General features: G+C 42.2%; 1 protein-coding gene across 3 annotated transcripts in view; it reads right to left on the bottom strand.

The window, feature by feature from the left end:
* The window catches only part of NFRKB (nuclear factor related to kappaB binding protein), a 461159-nt gene that overhangs the window by 247452 nt on the left and 192854 nt on the right, over positions 1–20853 (bottom strand). For all 3 annotated transcript variants that reach the window (XM_069224477.1, XM_069224478.1, XM_069224479.1), the window contains 2 exons: positions 13794–13968; positions 8774–8880 (listed from right to left, as the gene is read on the bottom strand). In XM_069224477.1, the coding sequence (XP_069080578.1) occupies positions 8774–8880; positions 13794–13968 (282 nt within the window). The remainder of the gene's footprint in view (positions 1–8773; positions 8881–13793; positions 13969–20853) is intronic.

Here is a 20853-nt window from a genome sequence, read left to right as displayed (position 1 = left end):
CTAGTAAATCTGCATAACAAAGCTAGGGACTTCAAAGTCCCTGCCACTTCTGAAATGCTATCCCAGCTACCCCTAGACCTGGGAGAGGCACCCCCTACCCTAAAGCCCATTTGGCACTAGGAGAGGCGGGAAATTAGATAGTCAGGAGGTCTGTTACACTGTCAGGCTAGTCACACCCCTAGGGTGGACCTACCTGAAGTGAACACAAAAAGGAGAATTCCACCTTCTTGTTTGTGGTGAAATTAGGAACTCTGGGACAGGGTTATGCCAACTCCTCACAGGAAGTGGTCATATAGGGGATGTAGTAAACTCAAGGGTAAGTAGTCCATTGGCTAGTACACTTCACTCCCCTTAACACTCTTAAATTCAGCATTTAGGTGCCCCCTTGACACCAGGAACTCAGATTTTACTGACCTAAGAAGGACACCAAAGAGCTGCAAAAAGGGAGGAGCAGAAACTGACTTGGTCCCAACCCTGCTGGCCTACCTGCTGTCTTAAAAAAATGCACCAAAGCTGACTTGTTCTGCAGCTGCTCTGCCCACAAAAGCTTGGGATCACTGCCAGCACTTTGAAGGATCACCAGCATCTCCTGTAGAGTAGTGGAGCTACTTCCCTGCAGGCACCCAAGAAGTACTGTGAGAGCCACAACCGTGGAAAATCCGACACCAAAAAGCAGCACTGTACTCAAGCTCCCTAGCCCAAGTCGAAGTGGTTCAATGGTGCCAACAAGGTCCTAGGACCCTCCAGAGCTGAACCCAACCTTGGGTTTGGCCAGATTGGTCCCCCAGTCCCCCTGCAGCCTCTTCTGTGAAGAAACCATGACGTGACCCCACCAGACAAAGCACCACTGCACACATGGCCCCCCACCCAAGTTGTTGTGAACCAACTGTGGCCCTTTATGTCCAAGATCCTTGAGACCTGAGCCGCCTTTGGGTTCAGCCGGGCTGGTCACCCAGGTCCCACTTGCAGCCTCTATTTCCAGGACCTTTCCCATTATTAAAGTCTATGGGACACCTGACACTGTAAGTCACCTCTGCACCCGGACACACCAGTGTCTCCCAAAGTGACCTATTGCTGCTGCCGTGGACCTTGCCCCATACTTACCCTAACTCCAAAACAACAGTCCTGTAAGTCATTGCTAAGTACCCATATCAGGGCTCTAAAATCCACTCGACCACTAGCATTGGCGAGTCTTATTTGATCAGGTTGAGCTATTTTTAGTACTCACTCGTCCCTTCTGGCGAGTTGACACTTAACAGGTGTTCTGTTCAGTTGAAAAGTGGAGGGACAATAAAAGATGCCTTTAAATCTTGTGCTTATGTCACATTTGCTCTGTGTTCACAGACAGAGGTCAAAAGTCAATTTTTCTCAAAATTAATTTTACTTCTGACTCCAGAGTGCCAGGTCTTTGTAAGGTTGCCTAACACACAACAATTAAATGACTAAGCCAACTGTACAAACATTTAAAAATATATTTCAGTAGTTGTGAAAACCTTTTTTTTATATTTCTGTGTGATGAAAAAATATTTGAATAGCATGAAAACAGGATACTTTATATGTTGATGTGCAAAGGATATGTTTTCTGAAACCCAATTTTCACAGATTGTTAATACAGTATAAAGCTGTAAGTTAGTGGGGTGGTTTTGGACATTTCTTGGAAAGTTACAGTGATTAGATGCCAATGTTACCAAATCATGGTTTAGTCATATATTTTGAAAATTGAGCGTTTAATCAAACTGAGAAACACTCCTGCCCTGATGGCAATGTTGTTAGTAAACTAAAAAGTCATAGGTTATGTGGGCTAGACCTCATAGGTATGTGGGCTAGATTCTTGTGAGCAAACTTTAGTCTACCCATTCAAACTAAAAAAAAAAATTTTGTACTACAGAAATGCTGAGCTCACATATTTGAAGGTGATATCATATGAGAGAATTAAGAAAAATATGACTCTCTAAACTATTTGCTTACGATCACACAATTTGAGACCCGTTTTCAGGTAAATTACATTACAGTTAGGTTGATTAGATTACTTAAGTTACTTGACCTCCAGGTCTAGTAGCATTTTGATGATTTTTCGAGCCCTGCGTATGCAGTCTATGTTTCTTTCCAATAGGATAACATTAGGGCACCCAACGCTGAAAAGCACCTCTGCACCCGGATGCCCCAGAGCCAACCAAGGTGACCTGTTGGTGCTGCCTTGGATCTTGCACCATACTTACCTCAACTCCAGAAGAGCAGTCCTGTAAGTCGTTGCCAAGTACCCGTATGCAGTTAATGCTTGTTTTCCCATAGGATAACATTACCATACTAAAGTCAATGCAAGTGTATTTGCTGCATACTTTAAAACTGCTAATTTAAAGTACTTACAAAATAACGAAGTTCCTGGTGTTAAAAAATATATAAAACTGTGTAATTTTTCTAAATTGGTGTGGATCTCCTTATTGACTGTGCGTGTCATTTATTGACTGATTGTATGCAGCAAATGTCTAACAGTTCCCTTTGATTAGCATAAGCTGCTCAACCATCCTACCACAAATAGAGCACTTGAGATTTCTAACGAAAGTTCTGTCCACTCCTAGTAGGATACATGGACTCTTTGCACAGCATACCTGTTTGTGGTATCCTATATAAAAAGTTAGCTTCCAACACCACTTCATACAAAACCATCGGGAAGATTGCTTTCAAGGCCTGGAAGCTTGCTCTGCATGGAGTACTAATAGCTAAGCCCTTGCAATGAAATCTTCACCTGTAAAAAGATGAGTTCATTGTGACCGAGACTTCAGATACAGCAGGAGAAATAGTCTACTGATACATCTGATGCAATCATCCATTACCTCAGAGACTGAGGCAGACTCAGATTGGCTGTATAGAAATTGTCCCCAGTGCTTTGCTTTAGGGATCACATATGTTGCTTGGCATGAGAAACAACTGAAATTAAATTAAAATATTTTATAAAGTGCGTTAAACCCAAAAGACTCTTGGCTATAACTCATAAAGAGGGTGTCTACATTCCTTGGGGCAACTGCATCCAGAAGTTGGCGCCACTGAAAAAGATCCGCAACCTCCTTGACAGATGATACTTTGTGCAGGAGTTAAGGCTGTCAAGCAACCTGTATGCATCCTGACATCTATGAACTGAATACTTCTTGATGGTAGCTGAGACAATTTGGAGAACTATATGTGGAAGAGGGACCAAATGACTAGGGCTGATCTGGATGTTCTCAATAGGCAGCCTTTCAAGGAAAAACAGTAATGTACCCTCTGTAATTGGAGCAGTAGCTTTTTAAAAGTCTTGCATGGCTATGCAGAATCTAAAGACTGCATCATGTATTGGCTATGCAAATACTGTGGAGTAGCTCAAATTAATTTTATGTGGTCCTAACAGTCTGCACCAAGAGTTTGCTTCCTTGCTGGAAGAGCTATGTAGGTATTTTACCATTTGAAATGCTTTACAGCATTCAAAAGTTAGCACCATCTAAGAAGGTTGAGTTCCTCTGATGAGCTTTGATGAAAGTGAAACGTAATGTTGACAGTAAAGTACTTAGGTAATCTCTATTTTAAACAGTTAAATTTTTCCGTAACTGAAACTTGTCCAATGTGCAGAGCATACACCTTCTATTTTATACACTGCAGTTGTAAGACTCTTACTATGGGTTTAAGACTGCGGGTTTTGGGGCGGCAGCACCACCATGTGTGGGTGACTGAGCCATTCCCTCACTGGTTGGAGACTGTCGGCCTAACTACTTCAGCTAGCTAGCAGCACCTCATTCAACTCCAGGAAATAAAGGTGATTTGTGGCAGCCTAGAAAACATGACACTATGACTCCTCCGGGAAGTCGCGGTGGGCAGATCTTGCACTTTTCTCTCATTTGCACAAGTCACACACAAGCAAAGGCAGGCGAAGAGATGCAGCAAAGTTTTCAATGTGTTTATTCTATGATAACAAATATGAGCTGCAATTATTAGGATGATGAGACTTATCGCAGTGCTCATTGTGACCATTAGTGAGAAACAAATAAACAGTCCAAGCATCCTTTAATAAACATGCACCTAAGTATTCCTACCTACACTTCTAATGTATGTGTGAGAGCATAGCAATGATAGACCTTTCTGGCCTTACTAGTCCCTGGAAGGAACTCCCGCCCCCATACTTGAAAACAGGGGTCTGCCTGTCGTCTCCTCGGTTGACTGTAGAGACAGGGTTGAGGTCAGCAAAGGTGCAATCAAATGGCACTCTGCATTGGATGGCTCCTTTGCCTGGAATGACCTCTCTAACCATCTTTGGCCCGTGTGGTGTTTTTATAACAAAACATGTTGAGTTCTGAGAATAGGCCTGACTTGATTTTGCCTCCAAGTGTCGAAGGTTGGCGCCGTACTCTTGTGGCGGCAATTATAGAGAAACTATCAGGTACAGCGTGAAATGTTGTCCAAAGAAACTAACAACAACACTTTTGCAGAATAGTAGCTGAGTAGAAAAAATAAAATAACCCTGCTGAAAGCAAGTCATACTAAAATGAAAAGAAGTTAATAAATTAAATAAAAACATGTAAGTAGGTAAAAGGGCACAGGTCACACGTCTAAGCAAAAATGAGTGTGCCAAGAAAGGCAATAAAATGAACTCACAACAAAACAATTTAAGGGTGGAGTAAGTGCGCAGGTCCACTGTGAGCTAAAGGAGTCACATAGTAATCTGTGACTCAAAGCTTCTTTGAAGAAAAACACTTGTAACGTCAAAGCCCAACATTAGATGGCAGGTGTATGCACAGTATGCATACCTACAGCCACACATGCTACTAACATGATTATATTGTATGCAGCAAGTGATGTTCAGGTTTAAGGACCTTGCAGCATTTTAAAGAATTCCTTGGATATTACAAGCTTTTGGTTAGCAGATAGCTTGCCAATGTTGAGAATATGGTAGGAAGCTGAGGCAAGCAACTCATTTTAATTGCCCTCGTTCTACAGCAGAGAGGTCGCACTCTCGGTGGATAGCACCTGAAGAACTTTTTCTGGTACTGAAAAATGCACTAGAGAACCTGTTTCTCTGAAATTGTATCAGTATTGACACTAGTGTCTGGTTCTTCTTCCCTGCTCATCAATCCTACCTTCTTAGAAATTGAGTCTGCTGGTACGGGTCTGTGTTTAAAAGATCCAATAAAAAAACTAGAACATTACATTGTTATCTATATAGAGAACTGTACTGGGAACTCTGGTACCAACCTGGTGCTGGAAGGTTCTTAAGAAAATTAAAGGCACTTACTGTGGGGGCACAAGGGAAGGGGACAAAAAGTCAGGACACTAGGTTACTGAGATGATTCTAATGCAGATGAACATATTTTGAATCAACCTCATTCAAAAGATAGTCATGGTTTCAGTCCTCAGAATTTCCTAAACATTATCCATGTAGCTGAACGTTCTAGAAAAAAGTGACTTTTTAGGGAAACACCTGCCTGGCGAATAAAGACCAAAGACACGGAAGGAAGGATGGAAAGCTACTACACTACAGCATCAGGGATAGTACGGAGATCCAACAAAGGCCTGTTTTCACACTCCAGGATTTGGAAGGGAAAAAGAAAGGCAGGGTTACAGACTCCCTCTATCCATGTGAGCAGCTCAGCGACATATCAGTGTGTGAAAGGACTGCTAGACACACACAGTAGGTCGCAGTGATGTATTTAGTTGGAGCAGTTACCTCTTGTTTCCTGCACTTCTTTTTCTTTGGTGCCTGCATATTTGAATCCAGAGGCAAACGGGGTCCATAAATAGATCAAACCTCCAATCCTTATTGCTAGACCAGCCTTCAAGACCTGATTGCCTTCTTCATTAAAACTCACAGACTCAGGAGATGTTGGAAAACAGTTTCCAAGGCCAGAATGCGAACATTCCTGCAGTAAGGGACTTCCAATTGTAGGAAAGTGCCCCTTTTTGACATAGTCACCCCCACTTTTTGCCTGATATCTGATGCAATTCTGACAGAAAGTGCACAGGGTTCCTGCTAACCAGGTCCCCAGTGACAGATCTCTTTACCTAAAACTGTGCAATTGTTCCCCAATTGGCCATACCTTTGGTACCCCAAAAGTCCCTAGTAAATTGTACCCCTGGTACCTAAGGCATGTGTACCAAAGAGGGTCCCCAAGGGTTGCAGCAGGTATTGTGACAGTCGCAGGGACACCTCACTTAGAACACGCAGACTGCCATCGCAGGCTGCATGTTTTGGTGCAGCTAAAAGTGAAAACAAAACATGGTGCACGGCCTGTGTGCCCTGTCCCCTAGCACTGTGTGCAATATATATGGAAGTCCCCCCTTAAGCAAGCCTTACAGCCCTAAGACAGGGTGCATTATTATACCTTTAAGGGCATATCTGCAAAAGCAGACATGCCCCTGCTATGTCTTTTCGATTCATAGTGAATGAACAGGGAAGCCATTTTAAGTATATGTGGTTGACACAAGTCAATGCGAGTTCCCCGGCTACAGGACGTCTTCACTGGATATATCTCCTATTAATAAACCTTCACTGATGCCAGTGATGAACTTATTAATACATGCCCCCAGAGGGCTCCTTAGAAGTGCCCACTTGAAAGGCCTACCAGTTACCTGTGTGCTGGCTGACCAGTTCTAATTGGCCTGCCACCAGCAGATACATTTCTGACCACCAAGGGTGAGGTCCTTTGCTCTCAGGTGAACAGAAACAAAGTCTGCTCTACCAAAGGTGTTAGCACACCCCTCCGAACAGGATGACCTGAAAATCAGCATTCAAAGGCTGGCGGCTTCATAGATTCCTACCACCCTTGATATTTAGTTCAGGCTTCTCTCAGAGGAAAGGACGCTGACCTACCTGCCCAGGGCCTATCTGACACCTTGACAGGCGGGAAAAGTAGTAGTCAGGGAGTTAAGTCCAGCACTCAGGTCAGCCCCACCACTAAGGTGAGCTGCCTGATGTGGACAAAGCATTTAGAAATCTGCCATCTTGGTGTTGACAGATTTAGGAACTCTAGGACAGGTTTATGCCCACTTCCCACAGGAAGTGGTCATATAGGGAGTGTAGTTGCCCCAGGGAAAAGTAGCCTACTGGCTACCAGCCTGTACTCTCCGAAATGCCCCAGAATTCAGTATTTAGGGGAGCCCCTCGCACCAGGAAATGAGATTCCTGCTGACCTACGAAGGACACCCAGGAGCTGCAAAAGCAAAGACTGAGGAAGAAGCACCTGACGGCCTTTCTGCTGTTCCTGCTGAACTGCGCCAAAGTCGACTTGTCCTGCAAGCTTCTGTGCTTCCAAAAGCCTGAGAGGACTGCCTACCTTCAATAAAGACCCAGGAACTCCCGTGGAGCAGCAGAGCTGTTCCCCTTCATCTTGTAGGCACCACCAGAGACTTGAGAGGACTCCAGACCTAAAAAACATGACACCGGAAAGCACCACTGCACCTGTGTCGCCTAACCCAAGCTGAAGTGGGCCAACAGTGCCAACGTGGTCCCTCAGCCTTCCAGAGAAAGAGCCCATCTTGGACTTCCCTACTTTGGAGTCCCCGAAGCCGCCTGCAGCCTTTGGCCACAGGCTTCCTCAACCGCAAGTGCTCACAGTGGAGAAAAACAGGCACCCCAGGACACCTTCGCACCCATCACCCCTGGCCGGTGGCGAAAAGGACCTAAGGTGTCCCCACTTCCCCAAGCAGCTCAAGACTTGAAAACACCTGTTGGTTCTCCTTGGCTGGATTTCCAGTCCAAACCTGCAGCCTCTTTTCAACCAGACTGATCCACATTGACTAACAATGGGCACCAGACAGTGTTCTACACCTCTGCACCCAGTGCCGACCGTTGTGACCTATTGGTGTGGTCCTAACCCTTGCCCAATATTTACCTTAAGTGCAGGAAAGTGGTCCCAAAAGTCTCTGCACTCTACCTGTACAGTATTTTTCTTGCAAAATACACTAACCTGATTGTATTGATTCTGGTTCCTAAACATATCTAAAGATACTTGTTATTTTTGTAAATTGGTGTGGATCTCCTTATTGAGTGGGTGTCTCACTTACTGTGTGTGTGTTTGCAGATGTTTAACAATCTTCTCTGATAAGCCCAAGGCTGCTCAACCACACTACCCCCTAAAAGAGCACCTGTGCCAGCTTCCTACGCCAATGTTCTGCATAGATAGCAGACAGTTCTTCACAGAACTTTTTTTTATGGTAATCATGGAGTGCAACATGCACTGAATGGTTGTTGCCCAGGAAATACAGAGTATGAGTGAAAGTTGTCCACTGCAGGCTTTTTGGGGCCAGGGCACACATTATTAGAGAAAGGACTGTTCAGCAACAAGATGCCATGCTAAAGAAGTAGAAAGTAGGAAGTGTCAGGGTGGGGCCCTATGGCAAGGAACAATAGAATAAGGGGCACAAAACTTTCTATATGATGCACTGAGAGGCAACGTTTGCATTACAAGGTGGAAAGGGTCCAATTGGTTTAAAGTGAACCAAGATGCAGGAGTAACTAAATCACTACTCCAAACTCCTATTAGAAAACCAAACTTTCTGGACAAACAAAAAGTAACAGGAATAGCATGATATGCATCAGTACACACAAAAATTCTAAGATCATAGACAACACATTTAAATGTTTGAGCTTGTACAGATGCACACAATTGTTCTGCCAGGCAGGCATTAATCAAATATAGTAAAATGTACAGTACTAGAAACTGAATATGGAAAAGCAAGTAGGCCAATGGATAGTTTTATATGTATAGTTGGTGAACAGATTACATTGATAGTACCCTCACCCTCTCACCTGTGCACTTGTGACATCTGGGGCGAGAAACTGAGAATCTTTCAGTAGTTCGCAGATCTCAGCACGAGTACCTTCTCCATTTGGGAGACGGGCAGCTGCATCACGTACTGGGCGGGATGAAGGAAAAAGTTGGATTAAATATCACATGTCGGAGCAATCCAGGACATCTCTCTCCCTATTCCTTTCCTGTGCAATTCAACTATTTCCACTTCATCCTCACTACTTCAGAGATCAATCCATTAATACTAATTGGCATCAAGCTAAGTACCTTTTTTTATGAACTATGATTGGCAACACAATCTTCACCTGCATCTTTTAATCAACTCTATATTCTGTTGCTGGTTTACCGCTTTTATGCACATATTCATACAGAGGTTATTTGTTTTCCAACCCTTTTACAATTCAGCTAATATTTATGCTCTATAATATTTTGTGTTTCACAAAGACATGGAATATTCTAAGAGACTTGTAAATGATAATGTATTGACCCTCTGCATAGTGATGACTTTGACCTCTGATAACATCAATGTTTCAACAGTGCCCCTCAACAATTTCCTTTTTTATTAGGAAAGTGCTAAGGATAGGGCATGGCATGTTGACAATAGAAAGTAAACATGGCCCTTAAAGGTCGTACTTGCTTTTCATACCTGCTGCTGCCTAGATGACCAGTGACAGCAAGCTAGGAAGGGCAGTGAGTGGATACCATGAGACAACAAAGGTGGCAGCTGCTAATGTGAGTCATCCTTATTCAAAGGTCAAGATACTTTGATGAAACAATGCCTAAAACAATCACCACAGTTACATATGGTCACCCATCCACATTGCATCAATGAGCAATAAGTGATATCAATGATAGGACGACTTGTCAAGTATGATAAACACCGACCCAACTCTTCATCGCCCTCCTTTCCAGAATGTGGAAAGGTGGCTGGCTACAATGCAGAAGTAATCAGCTACCATGTTTACTTTAAGATAGCCAGTACGATATTACTTTACCTGGCTATCACCCCTCTGTGATCTCTGCTTCTGTGGAACATGTATCCCGAGTACAGGTTGGCAGGAAATGCTCCTGTACAAAAACTGCTGTGACACCAAAGCTGCTCACACTTTGGAATATTGAGATTACTGTGGCGGCACACAGGAGGGCATCCTCCAACCTGACAAATGGAAAACCAGCGAAAGAATGCCAACCAACATAGCCATTTTTATTCAGCAGATGAAACACAAAGGACAGGCCAATGGCTAGTCCATTAAATACATAAAGTAACTATGATGGTAATTGGCACGCAAGTAAGTAACTTAATTGTGTGCCAACTAGCATCACAGCTAGTTTCTACCAACACAAGTAAGCAAAAGTTCCTTTACAAAATTCAGAGGTAATGATGCTGAGCACAAACTACCCAGCTACTCTTAACAAGATTTAGTTTAAACTAATGCTAAAAAGAAGATTTCTGCAATACCATTTAACCACTGTGGGAGTGCAAACATTAAACTGTAGTTGCAACTTCTATTTATACAGCGCTTACTAGTCCTGACAAGGCATTGAATCACTTTGAAGCAAGAAGCACCCTACATCAGAACCCAAGGTTAGAGGTAATTAGGTAGTAGATTAGTATTGTGTTTGTTGTTTTCCTTGTAGGATTAGTTGTGTTAAGAGTGTGCTCTTGAGACTGCATGCATTTACTGTTGTGTTTTGAAGAGGGATAGATTAATGAACAACAAATAACAATATCATTAAAACAGTAAGAACCCTGCTTCTGCAACTTTCAAAAGGGACTTACCAAAATGTGGTTGGTCTGTCTGATAGTGCTGGAAACATCTATAAAACTGTCGCACAGTGTGTAACCATTAACTGCAGAAACTGTGCTGATATTGTTATCTAATGTGTACTGACCAACAACAGTTAAAAGACAAAGGCATTTTGCCCATGCCATAGCTTGCCACTTGGTCTGGTGAAAACGGTTACACAAAATGGCTTTTTGGACATTCCTAGCAGCAAATCTCAAAACGGGGCATGGAGATTGAGGAATAGAGACACCCAGCTTAGAGATAATCAGAATGCTCAATGAGGTGTCTTCTGGGGATTTGTAAGTCAGGTCAGAGCAAAGTCTTCAGCATGAGCATCTTGCCACAAAGAGGATTCCGAGAGACCAGGAGGTCAACCCCATTAACCCAACCAGTCTTTGAGATGCTTTGAGAGTTCTTGCACCAATACCTTGGGGGTACCCCAGCCAGTTGCAAGCACCAAGGTATGCTTGTGTTCAGCCGGAACACCACAGCCACGAAAACATACCTGCACGTCAAGGGACTTTGAGAAAGGCCAGCTCCACGCCAGAAGTCATCTTGCTGTGTTTCTTTCCCTTCTTCTTCAGGTGCACCAAGAAACATGACAGCACCAGACAAAACACCTATGCACCTGAGCCCCCTACCCCGGGGCAATTGAAACCAACAGTGTCTCTGTGGTGCTGAGATCGTCAAGATGCCAATCCCCCCTTCGGGTTCTCCCGGACTTGTCTGCCAGTCCCCTCTTGCAGCCTTTTTCTTACAGTTACTTTTGCCCATTGACTTCAACGTGTAGCGTTCAATGCTATCACCACTGGAAGCCCCTGTGTACCAAGTCACGCTAGGCAAATAAACCCAAACTGTTGATGCTTCATGGGACCTTGGCCTCCCTTACCTTAAGTCCAGAAGAACAGTCTTGTAAGCCGTTTGCAAGTGACCACACAAGTGTATGCTTTCCCCACAGGATAACTTTACAGCGTTCGAGGCACATGCCTCAAATCTGACAGATGATTTATTGCATTTTAAAATATTGCTAACTCGAAATGTACATACCTGATCTTGGTGTTTAAATTAATTAAAAAATCTATGTCATTTTTTAAAATTGGGCTTGAGTTTCTTCTTGAGTGTATGTCTCATTTACTGACTCTGTGTGTTCAACAAACACTTAAACTACCCTCTGATAAGCCTAAACTGATTCCCCATACTACCACATAAAGAGCATTTGGGATTATTGATTTAAGCCCTGTAAGCCAATATGGGTTGACTGGACTATCTGCATGTTGCACACCTACCTTGATATATTACATAGATAGCCAGCTTCCTCCAAAGGATGGTTGTCAAGACAGGTCCCCAGCAGGTCTATCGAGAGCATGAAGCTATGCCCTACGTTGTTATCATTAACAGACCGGGGCACCTTTAGTTTTTTTTTTTTTAAATCAATGAGCCTGACAAACAAGGAAGTACATGGAGGGTACTGAAGTGCACCCCCTCTTTACAGCACTTTCTATACATGTTTTGTGGGACTGGTTGACATGTTGGTTTGAACAACTGTGAAGGGACAGGGCTTTTTCCTCAATCTCTTTCAGTGGGAGATGCTTAATTTCATCCACTGAATGATTCTGCCAGTCTCCCCGAACAGATGTCCTTGATTTTCATAAGCGTGGCATAGTTCATTAAGGCTTGTGCACATGTACATATACACGTGTTACATGTGAGGACTGTGTGAACATTTGTTAGAGTGCAGTGCGTTTCCATTTCGGATTTCACGTGTGGCAACCTAAAGACGTGGATGGCTTTGGCCAATGCTACACAGGTCACTGCTGACCTGGCTCTCAGTGCATTCTTTTCCCCCCTTATTCTGCTGCATGGTGATATAGCATTCCTGTGAGTAGGTGTTTCAGGGCCTCTCCCCTTTGAAACTTGCCACAGTGCCTCATTCAAAGGGCTTCCAACTTTATTCCTCCTCCTGCAGGATCTGCATATTAAACATTTCGTTGAGCTGTTGGGAACCACCTCAGAGGAGAGTTCAAATACCTATGATAATGGCTCTAACTGAAAGTGAAGTGTCCATGAGGTCTTTGATTGATCTAACTCTTGAGAACTTGAATGTTGTAGGGAGGGTGTTTGACCAGCTCAGATGGTAAGTGCAGGTCTCTTGGCTAAAGGTTGCTTCAGGATTCTCTTCAATCTAAGGTAGATCTGAACTCCCACAGAGTCAAGAAACTCAATAGCCAGGGACAGCACTTTGCAGGCGGATATCAGCTGGGAATTCAATCTACTCCTTTATGAGTGAAGATCGTCCTCATTTAAATGTAGCAATTTTGGGCTTAATTAATTTTACCTCAGTTAAGGTCACAGCAACATGGACCTCTGAAGTTTACCTTAAAGCAAAAGCTAATGGTTATGGTCCACTTTCTCCTCTTTTGTACTAAATTGTGTAGTTCACACCAAGGGTTGAAGTGATCATTCAAATGAAGGCCTAACAGTCAAAGTTAATCCCTCATTCACACTTATCAGGGGCTGCCTGGACAGAGGTGGCAATATGTAAGCAATGGGAAGTAGAAAGACATCTGAAAGGATTTAAGGCAAAAGTAAAGTCCAAATTCAAGAGCATCTGTTATCAAATAGACCTGGCTAACTTAAAATAAATTACCATGCTCATTGAAGGAAGTTAATAGATTTGAGCAAACTTTACCTTATTTGAATGGCTCCTTAATTAATGTTTCAGACAGAAATCTTGGGGCTGGCCACTTCTACTGATTTACGTTTGTGAATTTAGAGTCGACTGAGCATTCAATGGTCTGGTAAGAAGTGCAGGCTACTTATGTATTGTTCGAAAGGAAATATTAGATCATGTTGCCTGTACACATCTGAGGTTATTATTGTATTCAGAACTGGGCGTGCCTTTTTATTGAATGGGTCAAATTTACACTTAGTGCACAAAACTCACAAGAATAAGCACATTTTGAAAAAGCAAATATTCACCCTAGTGTTAAATTTAAAATAATCACACAATATAAACTTTTCAACAGTCAGCTTCAGGACGTTCATGCTCAGCAGATTACTCCTATCTTTATTACATAAATATAATTAATAAAGAACTTGGATGCATTTGGGAAGTGGCACATGCAGAAATATGAAGAAAAGCATTCCCATACTTACCAAAGCTATACTGACAGTAGGAATAAATTCAAATTGACATGAGAAAGTTAGTTCATAGCACTGAAAGCATACTCACCGAGGGAAAGGATTGTCACATAGGCAGGACGGTCAGATCTCAGCAGGGAGTGCTCTCGCGCTTTGTTCAGGGATGTCTCCTTGTCAAACACACCTTTCACCGGGCCTACCACTGACTCAAAACCATGCATTCGAAAAGTGAATGCCTTGTGTGGTTGACTATAGCGAAGACGCTCCTAAGAGAAGAAGCAAGAAAAAAGTATATTGAAGAAAGAAAACAAAAAGCAGGGTGATAATAGTTCAATGATAATCACACTATGAAAATGGAATGGGGAGAAATGGGGTATGATTTTATTAAGTGCAAAACATTTTGTCAGAAATGGAATGCAGAATTTTTAGAAAGAAAGGTATAGGAAGTGAGGAGATGAATGTTGGCATGGAGACACCCAAATAGAGGACCATGGTACCATAAAGCTGGTATACAAGCAAATGTGAAAACAGGAATAGTAAAAAAAATGATGACAGATGCACATAAAAGGAATTTAAGCATCCTCAAGACACTGCAATTGAAGAAGTATAGAAGTGTATCCCTCCTTAATTATTAGTGCCACCACACAAAAAATTCCTGAAATGTTGCATGACTAATTTTTATTAAGTTCAAATGTCATCAAGTTCTTTACAAATGTCTCCTTTCTTAAGGGTAAAGCTATATTGTTTTAGCTATTTTAGAAAAAGATTCATCTAAGTATCCCCTCCCTCACTGTACCAATATATTCATACTTTTCAAAGCAAAGGGCATACTGCTATGACCAACCATGGACTTCAAGTCAAAGAGATGTTGAGGTTTTATATACCTGTGAATCACAAACAAACGCAGAAGCTTTGCAACTGCAAACAAGTGTTTGCTATGTACAAAACCACAAAAGTTGGAATAGTCTCTTAGACACACAAAAAGGGCTTGGGGACCCATTATGATTAGCAAATAGGAGCCCAGTAAGGAGCATCCCCTACTATTTGAAAGTTGCAATGGAATGTATTGAACCTTTGCAACTACTGTTCACTGCCCATGTATGGACAATCTGCTTGGGATAGAACTAGATTCCCCCTTTGGAAATCATCCATACCAGTTTTTTTTTTTTTTATTTCCTGTCTGACCTATGCGGGGTCAACGGATAAACTTATTGGTTTGATACAGGAGCAGAGGCATTATATGGGACACTGCGTAAATGTCTGTACTGTATGAATTAGTCATTTGGAAGGCATATTACACCCAACCTTGTTGAACTTCGTTACTTGATGAGCAGGTTTGACGTTTTTACCCTAGTTGAAGTGCCTGATAGCAGCAACCATTTTGGTGCGGCTGACTCACAAGTTGTGTTTTTTGGATTAGTGTACAACTAGCAGCGGGTTCACAAAAGGGGTGCAACAAAGACAAACCGGCTACGTTTAAACTGTCCCTAGAGACGCTGTCAGTTGAGCGATTCATTACCAGGTAAGTGCGCTCACCTTACAACACAGTCCAGAGATGCTGTCAGTTTAGTTATTAATTCCTGAGTAAGTGCTCCTTCACTGCCATTGTTTAATTAACCTCTTCACTCCTTTCTACTGTCTCAATCCAAATACTGAAAATAATCTTATTGCTTGTAAACTTTATTTTGGTAACATTTGATTTCTTTATCCTCTTCTGGCTGTGGCCCCTACAATCATTGGTCTTTTATATCGTTCTTATTAACATAAGGTCGGCAGCTTAAAAATTGTCTTTCTTTTAAATATTTAGCTGTAAATGGCAGTGCTGATATTGTCTGCCTTACTGAAAAATGGCTTGCCGATTTTATTCCTGACATTCGTAATGATATTACCTCACACAGCTACACCCAGCATGTATCACATCATTTTGTTAAAAGAGGGGGTGGTTCTGCTTTCATTATTAGGAGGAGTTTCAAATACACAATCCTGGAATCTTGCTGCTCTACCCAACATTAGAAGTTAGACTCAAGATTCTTCTACAACCTATTGGTCCTTCATACTTGATTATAGATCTCCATTTGTGTGGAGGAAGGGGGTTGGTCTGTAGCCACTGATCTGCTAGCCTCAGTTCTTTCTCATGTAACATGTAATGCAGCTCGATTCTGTTCTGAGGGACTTTAACAATCATTTTGAACATTTAGATTCCTCTTCAGCAATATTAGCAATAAAATGTAGTGGTCTCATTTTTTGCTTGAACTGTCTCAGAGAATTCCTCTTTGTACTCCTCGATTAGGCCACTTTCTGGAAGTCATTTGCACTAATGTACCCCTTAGCGTGTCCCTTTCTCCTCCATCTTTTATTAAGAACAAAGGGGCGATTTCCATTGGTTACCTGCACTAGAATGTAGCAATTGGAAGATGTCCATGCTTCCATCGATCATGACTGTGACGCAGAAAGCTTTCAATCTATTGTCAAATGCAGCCAACTCTCTCTAGTTACTTCAACTGTCACAACAATGAATTATGGTGTTCCACTGGGGCCTATTCTATCGACCTCATTATTCAATCTGTACATAATCCCTTTGGCCCACTTTATTCACTTTTGTGGTTCAGAATTGTTTCTTTTTGTCAATGACACCCACATTGTGCCAAAGATCACAAGGGATGGCACTCTTGCTGCATTGTTATCGCGAGGGATAGTAATGTTGCTGCACTGTCATATGACTCCCTTACTAAAACAGAGTACTGGAGGAGTGGCAACCAATTATAACTGAATGGTGACAAGACTGAGATCCTGTGTCCTGTCAGACTCTCCCATTTATGGGATCAACCTTTTGGTCTTCTTTGTTAAGCCCTAAACTGTCTGTGTCTCTCTGTGTAGAGAATCTGGAAATAAAGTTAACTTTGTGACAAAAATGTGTTTGTTTCAGGTACACACTCTGAAACACATCTTAGTAAAAGTATCTTTTACTTTTCCTCAATATATACAAAGCGTAAATGAATTTAATTCCACTAGCATAGATTACTGTGAATCAGTCTAACTTGCCCTGCCTGATTATTTGAGCTATAAACACCAGCATAAACAAAAACTGCAGTCAGAGTGCAGCCACAACCCAAGTTTAGATATTTTATCTCTTTGGCATCTCTGTACTGGCTTCCTGTCAAATATATTTGTGTATTTAAATCAACATGGTTTGTGCCAAAAACACTTTTTCCCAACTAGCTCCACTCTCAGTCCACGTTTCAGTCCCACACACATCTATTGAGTTCACAAGAAAAATCTCTCAATAGTCCCTAGATTCAGACTAAAACCTTTGGTGGGCAGGCCTCTACAGTAGTAGCAGCGTCAAAGTGGAATTCCTTACCTTTAAATCTTAGGCAGATGGAAAACTACCCACATTAAGAGCATCCTTAAAGACACTAGTATTATTCCTAGTACCAATATTAATTAGTGAAGTTCCTTCATTTCACTTGGGTATAAATTTAGTGCCAAAAGAAATCACTGCAGGGGTGAATACTGCGCTTTTGTGTTTTTTAAAGCAGCTGGAACACATGTTGGTTGGAAAAAAATGCTCCTGTTGGAAAAGGGGACAGAGAAATTGGGGTCTTGTTATATCAATGGCCTTATATATCTTTTAAGGGCCCCTCTACATCAAGCTTCTGACTAGGCAATATTAGACATTATTTATCTGCCATAGCCTATTAATTATTTGCATTATTTTTCAAAAAGACGCATTAAATTTATCATGTGCTTGTATAATATGCGTTTATATCATATATTCATGAAGTAATTTGAATTAATAGTGTTTAGGAGAAAGCATAATAACTAAGATTTAGCACGAGTATGCCAGGAAATTCTCAGAGGTTATTTATATCACCTTACAGAATGATCAGAATATTTTTTGGCAAAATAAACAATTTAGGGAAACATCAAAGCTGTTCACCGCCCTTTCCAGGACAGAGATTGGGGCTTTGACCATATTCTAGACAGAAATGCAACGTGTCTGAGGAAAGCCTCCAAAATTACATCTAGACTGTTTGCCTAATAAAAAAAAGACCTGTAATGGTAGTTCTCCAGAACTGGTACCTTTCATAGATTAAAATGCTCGAAATCATTCCAGTCATCGTCCCTTAGAACCATTACAATAGCAGTTCCATGATAAAAAAAATAGCCTTATGGCTGTAACAATGGTCTTAAGAAGCCAAGTCACATCACTCAAAAAACTTCATATCACCAAAACAAGCAGGATAATGGGACAGGGACTATATTTATTTTTTTCATACTTCTTGATTTGTAGCAACCTTAGTGTGAGGATTTGGGGTGAACTGTATGGGATGGCTGGCAGCCCTAGTGGTGCAGTACACTTGCAAATACCATCTTGAGTCCTGTCAGGTATGTTTACTCAATCTTAAGCCCAACCCTGGGTAGCCATGGCTGCAAGCAGTAAGGCTTAGCAAAGGAACAACGTGCAAAGGCTTTACCAACATCAAACAACAGAATAAGAAAGACGCAACACGAAGTACCGGGTTGAAAGAATAGATTAGATTTTTATGAACCTTTAAAGATCTTGATTGTCAAAATCCAACAGAGGGTTATGGAGATATAGATTTTTTAAGGGGATAAATAACTTTAGTATCGACCGCAAACAAGCACTGGTCAACAAAAACTTTTGAACCTTTTGAAAAAGTTAGTTCGGCAACTTCGGCCCAAATTGGGCTACCAAGTCTGGAAGGACAGAGGTCAAGGTGGGCAGAAAGGATACTTTGAACAGTTACGTGGCCACCAAAGCATTTCAAGAGCAAGAGCCAAGCTTTACAGGAAGACCAGCATAGATAATAATGGAATGGTGCTTAAGTGGTTGGATGCAGGCTCAAAGATGCCCAGGGATGCGCCTGATGCTGTGTGGACCACTCAAGTGAAGTCTGGTCAAGTTCCCCGTCCACAGGAGAGTAAGGGTGACTCTGTCCACAGATTTTGGGGTCCCACAAAGTCCTCTTTGCAGGGTTCCAATGGCTGCTGCTGCATACCTTGTGTAGGACGTTGGCTCTGTATATACTATCTCAAAGTGAGAGATAGTGAGCACAGAGTCCAAGGGTTCCTCTTAGAGGTTGATAGTGGCAAAATTAGATAATACTAATGCTCTATTTTGTGATAGTGTGGTCGAGCAGTAGGCTTATCAGACGGTAGTGTTAAGCATTTGTTGTACACACACAGGCAATATATGAGGAACACACACTCCAGGCCAATAGTTTTTATATAGAAAAATTTATTTTCTTAATTTATTTTAGAACCACAAGATTCAGGATTTGAGGTAAGTACATAAAGAACGAGTTACTTACCTTCGGTAGCGACTTTTCTGGTAGATACATTAGCTACCTGTGGATTCCTCACCTAATGAATACCCCCATGGCGCCAGCATTCTACGGAAATCTTCTTACTAGTCTCTGCACGTCGACGAGGATGTCACTCTAGCCCACGCGACGCCGTCTGACGTCATACAGGCAATAAGAGGTCCTCGAAGACGTGCGGACGTCAGTACCAATCATTTTTTACGTGCATGAGAACAACCAGGCAATGCAATGAAAGAGCAAGGCAACATCCCATTATATTGTAAAAATACACAACATTGCATGAATAACTGTAAATCTTTTATATATATATATATATATATATATATATATATATATATATATATATATATAACTCTCTCTTTTAAAATATATACACACATCAAGTATATACACAAAGATATATACATATATACATATATATAAATATATTATATACACATCTATTGCACCCTCAAAGACCAAGAGGAGCGTACTCAAGGATTACTTGGTAAGACCAGAAAGGCAACGGGGAGGCGGGTGGGACAGTGAGGAATCCACAGGTAGCTAATGTATCCACCAGAAAAGTCGCTACCGAAGGTAAGTAACTCGTTCTTCTGATGGATACAACTACCTGTGGATTCCTCACCTAATGAATAGAGTCCCAAAGCAGTACCACGCCCGGCGGTGGGTGCCTAAATGGTCAAACCAAGAAATCCTGCAGCACTGACCGTGCAAAATGGCCGTCCCTTCTAACCTCAGAATCCAAACAGTAATGTTTTGCAAAAGTGTGAAGGGACGACCAAGTTGCGGCCTTGCAGATGTCGACCACAGGAACACCTCTGGCCAAGGCCGAAGTGGCCGACTTAGCTCTGGTGGAATGAGCTCTAATGCCCTCAGGAGGATCCTTCTTTGCCAAAGAGTAACATATTTTAATGCAAAGAACAACCCACCTGGATAGTGTTCTCTTGTGGACTGCCTTTCCTCTCCTCTTGCCCACGTATCCAATAAACAGCTGATCCTCCAGCCTGAAATCCTTTGTTCTATCAATAAAGAAGCTCAACGCTCTCTTTGGGTCCAGACGGTGCAGTCTTTCTTCCTCTTTGGAAGGATGAGGCGGAGGATAGAACGTGGACAAAGTAATTGCCTGAGCCAAATGGAAGGGTGAAACAACCTTCGGGAGGAAAGCAGCCTTGGTCCTCAACACCACCTTATCCCCATAAAAAGTTGTATAAGGGGGCTTTACTGATAAGGCCTGCAACTCACTCACTCTCCTTGCTGATGTTATAGCTATCAGGAAGACTGTTTTTAAAACCAAATACCTTAAGGGGCAAGAATGCATAGGTTCAAAAGGGGACCCCATAAGGAAAGTCAGGACCAAGGACAAATCCCATTGCGGCATAACGAATGGCTTTGGAGGATATTTATTTAGAAGACCTTTCAAGAATCTGATAACAATAGGGGATTTAAATAAAGATGGTTGGTCTGGAAGACATATGAAGGCTGACAAGGCCGATAAATAACCCTTAATGGTAGCCACTGCACAACCTTTCTGCGCTAGAGACAGAGCAAAAGACAAAACGTCCGATAGATGAGCATGCAAAGGATCAATCTGCCTCTCTCCACACCACGCAACAAATTTAGACCATCTATTAGCGTAGATAGATTTAGTGGAGTGTCGCCTGGCCGGTAATATAACATCCACTACCTCAGGCGGGAGAGAGAAGGAACTCAGGTTGCCCCGTTCAATCTCCAGGCATGTAGGTGCAGACTCTGGAGGTTGGGGTGTAGAACCTGCCCCTGCAACTGCGAGAGGAGGTCTGCCCT

This window comes from Pleurodeles waltl, chromosome 3_1 (assembly GCF_031143425.1).
Source record: "Pleurodeles waltl isolate 20211129_DDA chromosome 3_1, aPleWal1.hap1.20221129, whole genome shotgun sequence".
NCBI lineage: Eukaryota > Metazoa > Chordata > Amphibia > Caudata > Salamandridae > Pleurodeles > Pleurodeles waltl.
Note: the sequence above shows the minus strand (reverse complement) of the source record. Positions and strands in the feature narration are given on the sequence as shown.